The sequence below is a fragment of the Pleurodeles waltl genome, chromosome 7 (genome assembly GCF_031143425.1).
Source record: "Pleurodeles waltl isolate 20211129_DDA chromosome 7, aPleWal1.hap1.20221129, whole genome shotgun sequence".
NCBI lineage: Eukaryota > Metazoa > Chordata > Amphibia > Caudata > Salamandridae > Pleurodeles > Pleurodeles waltl.
The window spans coordinates 159,361,338-159,375,822 of record NC_090446.1 but is presented as its reverse complement, the minus strand read 5'-3'; the positions used below and the strand labels follow the sequence as shown (position 1 = coordinate 159,375,822).

The window sequence follows — 14,485 nt, the reverse complement described above, 5'->3', positions numbered from 1 at the left end:
TGTGATGCAATTTTGACTGAAAGTGCACTGGGTTCCTGATACTCTGTGCCCAGTCCCCGATCTCCTTTCCAAAAAACTGTACACGTGTTCCCCAATTGCCATACCTTTGGCACCCCTGTAAGTCCCTTGTAAATGGTACCCCAGGTCCCCAGGGCAGGAGTACCAAAGCGGGTCCCCAAGGGTGGCAGTGTGTATTGTGCCACCCTCAGGGACCCCTCACCTAGCTCAAGCATACTGCCATTGCAGGTTGCGTGTCTTGGTGCAGCTTAAAGTGAAAACACAACATGGCACAGTCTGTGTGCCATGCCCACTAACACTGCAAGCAATATATGTAAGTCACACCTACAGCAGGCCTTCCAGCCCTAAGGCAGGGTGCATTATATAACATGCAAGGACATATTTGCAAGAGCGGATATGCCCTTTTTTGATTCTTAGACATTGTAAGCAATCAGGGAAACCATTTTAAGTACATGTGCTGGACACTGGTTAGTACAGGTTCCCCAGCTACATGGTGGCGTCACTGAAACTAGAGATGTTTGGTATCTAACTTCACATATTAATAAAGCTTCACTGTTTGCAGTGATGGATTGATTAATACATACACCCAGATGGCACCTTAAAGGTGCTCTCTGAAAAACCTACCCAGCTAGCTGCTGGTGTACTGACTGACTGACTAGTTTTAGCCAGCCTTTCACCAACAGGCGGTCAGGAACTAAGCCTGCTCTGGCAGGGGTGTTAACACAGCCCTTTCAAAAGGATGACCTGTAAATCTGCATTCCAAGGCAGGGAGCTTCAAATAGCTCACATCCCTCGGTATGCAGATCTGGATTCCCTCAGAGGAGGGGATGCCCACCCCCATGCCCCAGGGCCTATTTGATACCTGGATAGGCAGGAATATTAGTAGTCAGAAAGAAGTGTCCTCCCCTCAGGTCAGTTCTGCCCCTAAGGCGAGCTGCCTGAAGCGGACACAAAATTTGAATGGCTGCCATCTTGGTGATGGCAAAAGTAGGAACTCTGGGACAGGGTTATGCCCACTCCCCACAGGAAATGGTCATATAGGGGACGTAGGGACCACAGAGAAGTAGCCCATTGAGTACTACCGTACACTTTCCTAGTGCATCTAAATTCAGTATTTAGGGGAGCCCGTGGCTCCAGAAAATCAGAGCCTACCGACCTGAAGAAGAACACCACTCCAGAGATGGAAAAGCAAGAACTGAAGAACGATTGACTAACTCGGCGCCAGCCTGCCTGCTGACTTCGACAATTGTTACAAAGGCTCCTCATCCTGCAGCTGCTTGAGTCTCCAAAAGCTCAGAAGGATTTCCAGCCTTTGCGGCAGAACCACTTCACTGGTTTTGTGGAGCTGCTTCCCTGCAGCTTGCAAGCACCACAAGAAATCCTGAGAGGACCCTGACCACCAATCCCAACACCAGATAGCACCACATGTTGCCCGAGTGGTCTCCAGTCCCTCCACAAACAAAGTCCATTGTGGGTCTCCCCACTGTGACCTTTATATCGACACCTGCAGCCTCTTTCTGCAGGCACCCCACACCCCCAACTGGTGATGTAAACCTGGCAGTCGACTGCACCTCTGCACTCGCCTGCCCTGGACCGAGGAGAAGAGGCCCAGAGGTGTTCCTATGTCCCCAAGCCTAGTGAGACCTGAGCACACTTGTTGGTTCAGTTGGACTGGACCACCAGTCAGTGTCTGCAGCCTGTTTTTGCAGAGCGCCCTCTGCAGCGACTGCCTCTGGTGACCGTACCTCAACGGTCCTCGGCACCTCTACACCTAGCCGCCCCGCGCCAAGGAGAAGATGACCAAAGGTGTCCATACATCCCTAAGCATCACAAGAACTAAACCCCTTGGTTCACTGGGTTGGTCCTCCAGTCCTTATCCTGCGGCACTTTTCTGACTGAACCGATCCCCAGTGACTTCAACCAGGAATGATGCTGAACTGCTCCACTTCACACTGCTGCCCCAGTGCCGCCTGAGGTGACCTGTTGGTGTGGCCCAGGACCCTGCCCTATAGTCAACTCAAGTCTGGAAGATTGGTCCTGTAAGTTGCTCTCGAGTACCTGTTTGCCGTAAATGTTTTCTCTCCCATAGAGTAACATTGCAGCTTCAGAAAATTGCACTGTGTTGACTTTTAAAACCCATGATAATTCCTATGGCAAAACATAGGTACCTGTTCATATTGATTCTGGTGCCTAAACATATATAAAGATACCTGTAAAGTGATGTGGATCTCCTATTGAGTCATGTGTTTTATTTATTGACTGTGTGTGCCTATGGTAGATGTCTAACACCCCTCTCTGATAAGCCTAAAGCTGTCCGACCACACTTACTCTCCTTAAGAGAGCACTTGGGATTTGTAGAGCAAGCCCTTGTCCACTTATAGGGGACCCCCTGGACTCTTTGCACAGTATACCTCATTTTGATATACTATATAAAGAGCCAGCTTCCTACAATGGTTAGCTTAATGTTATGGATAACTGTTTTATTATGAAACTATTGGGGATGAATATGTAAATCCCTTGCAGGGCCTTTTCCTGTTATTAAAAACTAGTTTGCACTCCCTAATAGAAGTTGTAGAGTGTCTTAAGTGTCTAACCCTAAGAACCAAAATTACAGGTACAAGGCTGCCCTTTCTCCCTTTTCCCTGCCATTTTGCACTCTAAACGTACACTATGCTGCCAAAATCTCCACGGACCTTAGGTGCCCACTTCAACACAACCTGCCTTTCTTTACTCATAGAACCATACTTTAACTAATGCCTCTTGCTGCCCACTCCTTATTGACCCATGCTGGTGTTTGGGGCTCCATTGGACAAGACTCACAAAGTCTGATAATGATGAAAAGAAGCTGGAGTTAGTACATATTTGTCTATAACTCTCCTTTAAGTACATTCCCAGTGTTATCCCGCATGATAACGGTAAGATTGGCCACCATACTTAATCTACAAACCTAGCAATTATGTCTTAGCATCAAAGTGGTCTTTCTCATAATGTAAAAATACACTAAATTGTTTGTGGATGAAACATACAGAACCTCCATTGTATGGGAAACGTATTTGTGGGACGAAGAAGCTAAAAAGAGTGTGTAGGGACTCTAATAAGTAGCAGTCATACATTTTAACTAGAAGAAACTCCACTAGAAGCCTGTAACCCGTACAAGAAATGTGGTGTAGCAATACTCTTCCATAAACCCCTCCCTTGTGAGTCCTTTAAAAACCTGGACTGACTTGTAGGGGAGGTACATGGTCACCAATTTGAAGATTCACATTGCGTTTACATAGTAGTGTCAATACACTTCCCAAATACTAATAAGATTACCATGTCTATTCTTGGAAATTAAAAACACACTTATTTAGCTGAGTTGAGATTGAAATGTTGTATTTGAGCCAATGCTTCACAGGATAGGCCGACCTGATACGGAGAAAAGGAATGATGGGATGATGTTGAAGGATTTGCTGAGTAATCATGCATTGCAAGACATATGATGTATTTTCACCCCATGGATAAAGACTGCACTGTCCTCTTGTTCCCACAGGGCATGTAATTATTCTTTGATTATTTTCTACTTCGGAAACCCATATTAGTCTTCAATTGTATACTACCAGGGAGACTGGTGAACCACTCCCCCATACAATTGGACTTTGATATAGGGCACTTTATGCCTTCCTATTCATAATGTTGCATGAGAGGGAAAGCATACATGACCCCTCAGAACAAACAGATGCTTCATTCACACATTAGCAGGCAGAAAAGGCTTAGGTAAAGCTGACTTAAAGACACAAAAAAGGCAGAAAGACTGTTGGAAGTCCAGCTGCAGCAAAGAGGAATGCAGACATGCATCGTAGCTATAAGGCCAAACAGGGATCTCTAGATACTCACCTGCTGAATATAACCAAGACATTTGCTTTATTCTGAGGAGACATTTACTATTCAGCTTTTGAGGATAGCTAGGAAGCAAAAGACATCCCCTGCAGCATTTAAAAGTACCTCACCTTTCTGTGGGAGGTAAAGTCTGCCTTGTGAGAGAGGTCTCCAAAGAGAAGATCGCAGAAGCCCGGATGAACTCCTTACCAGCAAATCACCGGGTGAAGGTGGTTCTCGCAGTGAAATGTATAAGGCCAGGAAGATGTCAGTAGTCCCACTCTTCTATGAGGTCTTCAAGTAAGCAAATTATTTTGTTACCTTGAATCTGAAATCTAACCAAGTGATTAGTACCGTCTTACCAAAAGGGAGAGAGTCCATTGCATTGCCTTAGCTAAATCTAGGGTACGTTCGCCTAAAAAACACATTTGTATGGTATCACATTTACTGTGGCAAACGAGGGGCAGTTTATTTGAAATGCTTGCCTTCACATTAGATGTTGAAAAAGCTTTGAATAGGAGTAAGTGGGGGGTTATCTGGTACCTGCTTGAAAGTGTGAGTGTGGGTCCAAAATCTTAGCCAAGGTATGCTGGCTTTATGAAAGTTCTACAGCCAAAATTGGAATGTGTTACTTTTTAGACCCAATCAGATTAGATGTGGTACACTTTTTTAACTATTGGCTCTGAAACCATTGTACATGACGATATAGAGGTATCCAGATGCTCAAGGGAGTCACATCTTGGTAGAGCATTTCAAAACTTTATTTGTACGCAGATATCTTATTGGCAAACTAAAAGAGACAGTTTGATGCCTTCAGTTATTTCCCAGATACAGTAATTTTCCTAATTCTTGGGCCATAATATAAATTGGGACACATGCAAAGAATGTCAGATGTTTGCAATTACCACACTTGTGCCTATGCAAATTTAAATGTGGCCCTATAGGTCAGTACTTAGTTGCCCTAGTGAATTGGGGTCTGGACAGAATGGTAAAGGACAGCTTAGCACTCTGTGGGCATAAAGCAAAATACATTTACAATGATCATGCCTTAATCTTTACCTATGTGGATGTGTACGATATGTGCCCCTACGATAACCATAAAACAAGGGTATAACTATAATTTTGGCATGTTGCCACTCCCAGCATCTAGATCATGTCTAGCATTAATCGTTACAAACATGAAGGCATAAATTTGGGGTGGGAGAAAACCCAGAATGCAACCTTGGGAGATGTAGGTGCACACGAATCCTGATGGCCATTTGAATTATATGACTAGTCTGTATCACAACTCTTATTTAAAATCCAAAATCCACAGAGACACTGTGCTAGGTGCATATTTATTAAATAATAGTTCACTACCCACAGTGATCTTTACCATTATATGATTCTTACTCTCATGCAAACCACACACAACTCAGTGGTGAGGCCAGTGCTCACTGCTTGGCACTAGAAAAATACGTTTTTCAAAAATTCATCCTGGTTTTTATTAATCTGCATCCTTACTGATAATTTAGCAATTTATGGGTTCAATTGGAAACAGAGGGGCCTTGAAATGCTAGATTAGTTCTTCTAAATGATTCCCCGCTCTTCAGGCAGAATTTACCACTCTCCTATTTGTAATTGGAGCACAGTATGTGCAGCATACTTGGTAAGGGCCCCATAATACTGTACTGTACCTCAGACTTTTGGGGCAACAAATGGGAATTTTATCAGTACTTCATAGTGGTATAATTACACAAGTATATTCATATTTTATGGAATGACCTACAAGACTATACTTGCCAACTTTATTTATAGAATGGATCATGTCCCGGAAGACTGGAACACATTGTTATAGGATCATGAAAAAGCCCTTTAAGAGGCTAAACCTAAATTCTTAGATGCACCTGAGGGATTAGTAATATGCATGGATATTATGCCCCAGGTTTGGTGGGATCTCTCCGTGGTTCAATGCTAAAATTAAGGGACTGAGCTATGAGGGTAGTTTGAAAGGAAGTAAGAGTAGGCCCACCTACAGTCGATCGTGGGCTCCAGTATCAGCCAATAATTGTATGAATACTCTAAGAGCTTCGTAAGTGATGTCAGAAGATGGCTTGATGTGCTCTTATTATGAGAACCATCTCAAATGAATTAACTCTACTTAGACACTGTGATTTCTTTGAAGAGAGCTCAGCAAAGTTGTGCACTTCCACCTACCCCTGGTACAGTGCAACCTGAAAGATGAGACAATTGATTGTAAAGAACTTGAAAAGGATCAGCATATAAATTACACACCAGAGGCCAAACTCAAGCTCAGATCAGCTCTAAAATCCTACAAAAAGCTGGTATTATCTACCAAGACAAATGTATTTGCAAACTAGATTTTGGGGGCCTGTAACCCTTCTAAAGAGATGTTTGCTGTAGTCCAATCCCTGTCTTCTCCTTCATGCATAAAGCAGTTTTTTGACCACACACAACAATTATGTGATGAACCTCCAATGTTTTTGAGAAGAACATTTCTAATTTATGTGACAACTTTAAAACTCCTGTTAAGACTCCCGATGGCATGGGCAAGTTGTATAATTTTAGAGATTGAGTCTGGTCCACTTCTTACTAATGAGTCATCAAGTCTTTTGCAGTTTGATCTGCTAACCGCTGAAGTGTTGTTGGAATTGGCCTGAGCAATTTCATCAGGATCTCTGCTGGACCCAATTCCACCTATGTTTTGGAAAGCTTTTGCACCGTGTCTGGCCAACCTGCTTTCGGAAATTTGCAGTAATTCCCTTGCCCACTCATGGGACTGAAACTGCTCTCGTTTCTATCCTTGACAACCTGCGTTTGTCAACAACCAAAGGTAATTTGGTAGTTTGTCCAACACCTTCAACACAGTATGCGTTCACATCTTGGTGTCAAGGTTGTTCTAGGGGTGGGTATTCAAAATCTTGTTTTCAGTAGTACTGGGCCTATATAAAGCTGTTTTTCTTCTGTTCCACACAGAGTTCAAGGTACTGCATCAATGTGTTCCTCATCACACTGCATTGAGCCCCATCCTTTTCAATCTATGCATCAGTCTTTTTTCTCAGTTTATAAGATATTATGTTAAATTTATGAATTATGCACTTGACATTAAACTGTTTATTTCTAGTAACAACAGTGTCCACCTTGCTGTTTATTGTGGTTTTATGTTGGCATAGACTTCTAGACTGATTTACAGTTCGGTCAAATTTAATGACTTGGCACCCTGGGCTTTGCTCTTAGTCTGGCTGAGGAAATTTGCAACTTGGTTTTTACCTGCTTGACGAGTTTTCTCTCACTGGACAGGTTAATTATTTATATGCCACCACACTTCTGTGCTGTGTAAAATATTGCTGCTACTTCCTGCTTTTAAGCACCTACTGGTGGTGCAGTTGACTTACTCATAGTCATCTCAACTATTGTAGCTCCCTGTTTTTGGGTTCTTCAGCAGAACTTTCAAACCATCTGGAGTAGATGCCATTGCTAGACCTGCTCTAAAATGGTATTTGCACACCTCTTTTTCTTCAGGTCTAAATTTCCTACATTGTCATTACTGAAAAGGATCGGCTTTAAGCCTCTATGCTATGTACCTGTGTTTTTTTTATTGGAAAGGACATTGCTATCTCCAGCAGACATTTGTACACTATACACTTAATTGTAGGTAGCACTCTTCTGATAGTTACCTGGTGGTCATCCCAACATTTAGACACAAGAGACTGGAGGTAGGTTTTTCTTGATGAGAGTGTTTTGTTTTAAGAAACCCCTTCCCATTTCCTTGCATAATCTGCACTACCTGTTGAGCTTTAAACCTGACTTTATAACCAAAAGCCCAGGTTTCTTCCTACTTTTTAGCACGTTTGTGTATTTGTGGTGTGCATGAAGGAGAGATCACTTTCAAAGGACATTTCTTGTTGCAGTGCTTTTGTGAGATTCCCATTCAGTCGGGTACAGAAAATAGTTGCTTTGATGGAATAACGGGTCCAATTGTTTTAACAGCTAGTGCCATATTATTTTTGATTAGTCTCTTCCTCAGCATACAGGACTAAGGGCCATATATATGAGCACATTTTCCCATTGACACAGAATGGGTAAAACCCTTCGAGACATGTGGCCCTAAAGATTATAAAATCAATTTTCTGCTTGGTTTTTAAGCAAGAATGCTCATTTAGTTTGAGAAGAATATGGTGACAGCAAAAAATACCTGACAATGAATGGTAGAGCTAACCAAAATATCAGCCCTTGACTTTATGTATATATTGCATTTGTTTTGTGACATGGGAAAGCCTTGTTGAACAACAGTCTATCAGCTTGGATGTGGCCTGTTTCATATTTGATTGGTGAAAACATAAACCAAACTAGTTTTGTCCAAGGAATTTCTGCTGTTGCCACTGGGTGATTTAACTGGAGTTGGTAGTCAATGGTGCGAAATGCAGTAGACTGGTCTAGAAGGACTAAGTTAAAAATACGGCCACTGCCACAGATATCAAGCATCTCCTGAATATTTGATAATGTAGTTAATATAGCTTTCATATGTGAGCAGAGTTTACCTTTACCTTATTTTTTTCCCCAGTCTCTAGTGCATTTTTCATGCAATGGAGACCTGATGGTAGTCTGTAATTGGATAATATACCAAAGTCTGGAATTCTTTTTGAACAAAGGGAAGCAAATTGTTTTTTTTAGTTGTATGTACTAAAGTAATATGTTGCTTTTATTACACAAATTCTTTAATTTATTGACATGTACCCTAACAATCTTTTAGTACCCAGTAGCTCTTCCAATCCCTGAACTTTTAGAACCCTGAACTAGCCCTTAAAGCTACCCTTCCCTGAACCCTAATATCCCTTAAATACTCCTTAACGCTAGCAACCCTGGAACCCTGTAAACTCTTTACTAGTCCATAACACTACCCTTCCCGGAACCTAAACACCCCTTATTTCTACCATTTCCTGAAACCTGAAAAAAACAACTTCCCCTTAATTCTACCATTCCTTCAACACTAAATACCCATTTACTTTCTCCTATTTCTACCCTTCCCTGTCTGAATTGCAAAAACGCTTATGAATTATGCTGTCCCTTCTCCACCTCATCCTAAATACCTTTGCTACTTTAGCATGAAGAAGCCCCTGTGCTCTTGCTCCCAGCACACTTACTTTGGCTCTATAATGCTTAAATATATATATATATATTTTTTTGTTTTGCATCCACAACATTTCATTCTATTTTCGGTAGGCATTTTCAAATACTTGTTTCAGTCTTTTTCCCACAATATTTGTACTGCAGGCTGTTTATTTGTTTGAGTTTGTAAAGGTCGTCCCCAGTGGCAAACAAGGATTTCGCTGTATTTGTAGTCCTTCTTTAGGGCAGACTTGAACAATAGTGCAGGGGAGAGCTTTACAAGTAACAGATACAAAAAGAATATTGTAACACATAGCACTAGTGATAGGAGAGATTTAAGTGGAGGAATGTATCAAGAAGGTAGAGCGTTGGTGAATCCCCCATTAGCCACTCTGAAAGTGACTTAGCAAGGCCTAGGATTTTTCTCCCTTAAAGTGGTGACCAAGGTTGGTTCGAGCAGGGGAACATTCATGGTCCTCTGCCTTACTCTGTGAATTGGAAACCCAAAAGAGGGAGAAGGTGTGATGCAAGATGGTTATCTGCGATTTCCCTACCGGGACCAGGTATTTAAAGACCCTTATAGGAGTACATAGGGGAAGGTAGCACTTGCCTTGGTAACTGAGCAGCACTTGAAAAGCAACATAGTTAAGGAACAGATTCGGAATGCATTAATCATGATTAGAGCCCTATATAACAAGGATGTAGAAGGCTCCATGTTTACAATTGTGTCTGGTGTGCCATTTATTCTCTGTATATCCTTCTACCATGACAGTGATGACAAATTGAAAAGTATAGAGTTAATCCTTCAGTGAAAATCATGCAATCAATATTAAGCAAGACTGTAAAAATTCTAGTGAAAGATTTTAATGAAAGAAATCGGAGATAATGGATAATTCATACGTTTGAGGTCTTCCCATTCCTATGTGTGGAAGAGAAATTCTGAGAATGCAAATGTTTCTGCAAAGGATTGCGGAGCCTTGTGTTGTAAATCTAGTTTTCTAAAATTTATTAATTTGATTTACGATCCTTCGCCAAATGGAATGGCTTTTTAAAAGTGCTCATGTAGCCGTCTCATTGCATACCACAGGCTTGGTGGCCAGTGAATATATCTGGACTGGGACCACTTGGAAACTTTAATCCTTTTTATAGACTATCCACCATCCTAATGTTTTCTCTACCCATTGTAAGGTGTCTGGAATTGAGTATAAATAAACTGGAGGGAGTGTAGTTACTTAAATTTGGTGTAGTATTTGAAATTGGATTTTCATTACCATGTAGTAGTGTTTCTGTACAAATCTATGTCTAGTAACTCATTGAATGTTAATTGTTTATCTTCACAGAATATTCACTGGCTCTACAAGGCTAGATGGAAATGCAATAGGTAAGTGTTCTTAATACTTGGAAAAACTTTTGCAAACTAAATTAGTTTGTCATTTCCTGAAAATTGCTTGATGGTCTTTCTTATCTTTTTTTATTTTTAAGTGGATTTTGTTCGGTGGTTGTGTGCGGTCTCAATGGATGAACTAGCCTCTCCGCATCATCCTCGCATGTTTAGCTTACAGAAGATAGTGGAGATCTCATACTACAACATGAATCGTATACGGTTGCAATGGTCGCGGATTTGGCAAGTGATTGGCGATCACTTTAATAAGGTACTTAAAAAACACAGAAATTTTATCAGGTTTTGCTTCTTGGTTTTTCATTGTACTTTGCTTACTTGTTACTTCTCATTAACTAGCTTTTCCTAGTATTACTGGCTCAAATGTTTTTTTAAGTGTTCTGTTGTGTTTTAACACGAAAGGCAATAAAGCCACCATATTTATTTTATGGGTTAATAGTATTTAATTTGTTATAGAATGGAGAAAGTGCTTAAGAAATATGCTCTTCTTCAAAAGTGGTGTTTCTAACATTTTAGAAGTATTGTCTAATTGAGTGTCACAGTACATTGCATATCTAGAGTACTTTGACTTTAACTTTACTGCAAACTGAAAAGACATGCAGAGATATAACTAGTGCTAGGAATACACAATCGTCACAAAGACTTGCAGAAGGGTAAAAGTAAAGCTAGTGCATTATGCACTGAATTAGCGCCTTCTTTCAATAACTTCCTCTGTAGATCACACAGTGTTTCAGTACTTTGTATAATAAAGGTTCTCTCAAATGCAGTGGGGTATATTAGCATATTGAATTTATGCAAGCTAGATTGTATATCTGGTAGTCACAGCCTGTCTGAGTTACAAAACAGGAGTACAGGAATGGAATGTGTAGGTGTATTCGATGGGCAGCCATATGGGTCTTTTTGAATTCATCACCTGCACCCATGCCTGACCTTTTCCACCAGTGAAAGGCTCCTGCATTACTGCCACCAAAACACTGATATCATCCTTTAATTAAGGGGCTTTCAGGCAGAGGAGGGAGAATGGTGCATTAGTAGCAGAATTAATCATGCCATTGCATACTCGTGTCCCTGTTACGCTTTACCTTTACCTGGCAGAGAACTACAGACCTTTTGTGAATCATAGACATTCTAGGGACTTTTCGGGGGAACCCCGAAATTCAAGGCACCTGTGATTTGCTACTTTCATTATTAAGGGGGTTTCACAGGAGGTCTATTCATGCCATTATCACATGCATTTGAGCTACCATACCCTCCCTGGGGTACAGAAAATCCGAAAGGAATCCCTGAAGCATGGTTATGTGAAAACTGGGTACTGCCACCATCTCACAACTTACAGACCCCACCACTGCAATTCATGCCTGCCAGCAATTTTAAAATCATGTGCTGCAGAATGGACTTTGGTTCCTACTTGGTAGACATCTGCTGAGGTGCTGGTGGGTGGAGAGTCTTGTACTGCCATCTGATTAGCTGTCCCCACTGCCTAGTAATTGATGGCTAGGATGTTGAACCTTAAAAGAATCAGTTAAATTAGAGACCTTAGATTGTTAACAGAAAGCCTTGTTCATCAGGGCGTAGGGACAATGTATAGTTTTCGCTAAATGTTTAGAATATTATAAATAATAAACTTCTCCTGTACTATACCTTTAGTACTTTCGGTGACTTGTACCTTTTGACTGTCATAGGTCGGGTGTAACCCAAACGAAGATGTGGCCATTTTTGCTGTTGATTCACTAAGACAGCTTTCAATGAAGTTCCTTGAGAAGGGAGAATTGGCCAACTTTCGCTTCCAGAAGGATTTCCTACGGCCGTTTGAACATATTATGAAGAAAAACAGGTGTGGATGCTCTTCTCCTGAAAAAAACGTAGTAACATTTTGTTTGTTTTTAAAGTCTTGTTTTAATCGTAAAGTTTAGTTGAGCTTGAAAATACCTATTTGTATGTCTTAGTAATAAAAATGGGCAGGACAGAGTGGTAAATGAGAAGTAACATGGGTATGATTTTTGTTTTATTTAAGATCCCCAGTTATTCGTGACATGGTGATACGCTGTATTGCTCAGATGGTGAACTCTCAAGCAGGAAATATTCGCTCAGGCTGGAAAAATATATTTGCTGTCTTTCATCAAGCAGCCTCAGACCATGATGGAAATATTGTAGAATTAAGTTTCCAAACAGCAGGCCATATCATTAGTAAGTACCCATCTTCCTACTTTATTTCACATTTGTTTGGATTTAACAAATTTTAAAACCAATTAACAACCGTGCACTACCATATGTGGCTGATTCATGTACTTGGTGTGGCAACTTGCCTTTTCATTGTTCTATAGTGTCCATTAGGTATGGTCATTTGCAGTTGAGGGGAAACTAAATTGTAAATTGTTGATGCATAGTTTAAAAGATACTGAAGTCGAAATACACAAGAAAGTTAGAATGTTCATGCCCTGACACAGTACTTATTCACAGTATGATTAATGTGTACAAGTAGCACAAACTGCAGTCATGATTAAAAGTCTAACTAGACTTGACCAAATAATTTGCTTTGTTAGGAATACATCTTTTACACTGTGGATGATGGTAGAGAGAGGAGATACAACAAAAATATTTATGCTAAAAGTTATGAAGTTTATATATACTTGATGCAGATGACAAATTCTGCCAGTAAATTGGTTTGGCATATTTGAGTCCGAACTTATTTCCTAATCACAATTTCTTAAAGAAAATCTGTTTTCTTAAGGAAAATGTGTGTTCTTAGAGTTTGTTGCTGAGTTGACTTCTATCATATTAAGAGAGCTCAAGGAAATGTTTGGACTGATCATGCCTAGGCCACACCATTAATGGGCTGAGCTTACTGTTCTTGCCATCTTCAAATGTAGAGGTTCTTTGAAATAGGCCTTCAGGAAATATATTTTAAGAATCTGCACATAACACATAACTCATGGCATCAAGATGGAACAGTGAACCATAAATATATTTTAGGAATTGGGGGAGAAGAAGAGCTGTAGCCTAAATAGCACTGTTTAAGATCATAGTGATTAGAATGGCTTAGTGTAATAAAGTTGGGAACATTTTTAGTTTGACACCTTATTACTATCATTTCCATCTGTTTGAGGGGTTAATTTTATCCTACAATTGAAATTACATTAATGTTTTACATTTAGATATTTCACAGCTTTGATAATAAATTAAGCTATCACCGAAGAGGTATTATTTACTCTTAATTATTTTCTAACACAGTGTTATATTCTTTGATCATATTTATTACATTATTTCCTCTAAACAGAAAAGTTAAACACACACTGCACATGAAACCTTTGGAATATACATTATGCAACACAGGCCCAATAAGAGAACCAGTCATGTTTTATCTGCACATGGCCTAAATATTGTTTTCCATTACAGTTTCATGATTAGAAGCTGTTGTGATTTGGGGCAACAAAATGTCAATGTATTCTTTTCTAAACACAGTATAAATTATGATAATTTTTTATATGTGAATGATGCATTTTATTCTCTATTGCAGCAAACATTTTTCAGCAGCATTTCCCAGCAGCAATAGACTCCTTCCAGGATGCAGTAAAGTGCTTGTCTGAATTTGCCTGCAACGCTGCATTTCCTGATACAAGCATGGAAGCAATCCGGCTTATTCGATACTGTGCTAAATATGTTTCAGAAAGGCCACAGGTATCTATTGACACCCAATTTTGTTTTCTAGTTCATTTACAGTTTTCAAAAAAGTGCGCAGTGTTTGAAGTTCCAAGCATTTAAGTTCGAAAAATCTGTAACCGCTTCGGAAAGATGCATGTAACCTTCATGGCGTAACTCGGGAGTTGTCATACATGAAAAGTTAGAAACAACGTTTTTTTTTTTTAATCAAAGCACCTATCTTGTTTTGTTCTAATTTTGATAGACATTATTAATGATGTTCCTGCATGATGCTCCAATTTACAAAGCAGTCTTTTGTCCTGTGATTCCTAGGTGAATGCTTGCATATTGCTGAGATTTTAGACTGGGAACTATGTTCACACAAATTGAGGGTGTGCCTATAAGTTACCTTTTTAAAGTTTCTAAACATATGCGTAGAACTGTTTCATATTCATCTACACT

At 40.2% G+C, this 14,485-nt stretch overlaps 1 protein-coding gene across 1 annotated transcript in view; it reads left to right on the top strand.

Moving 5' to 3' along the window:
• The window catches only part of ARFGEF2 (ARF guanine nucleotide exchange factor 2), a 557,551-nt gene that overhangs the window by 272,247 nt on the left and 270,819 nt on the right, over positions 1-14,485 (top strand). Inside the window, exons 24-28 of the mRNA XM_069243445.1 lie at positions 10,326-10,366; positions 10,468-10,637; positions 12,067-12,218; positions 12,399-12,571; positions 13,902-14,062. Of these exons, the coding sequence (XP_069099546.1) occupies positions 10,326-10,366; positions 10,468-10,637; positions 12,067-12,218; positions 12,399-12,571; positions 13,902-14,062 (697 nt within the window). The remainder of the gene's footprint in view (positions 1-10,325; positions 10,367-10,467; positions 10,638-12,066; positions 12,219-12,398; positions 12,572-13,901; positions 14,063-14,485) is intronic.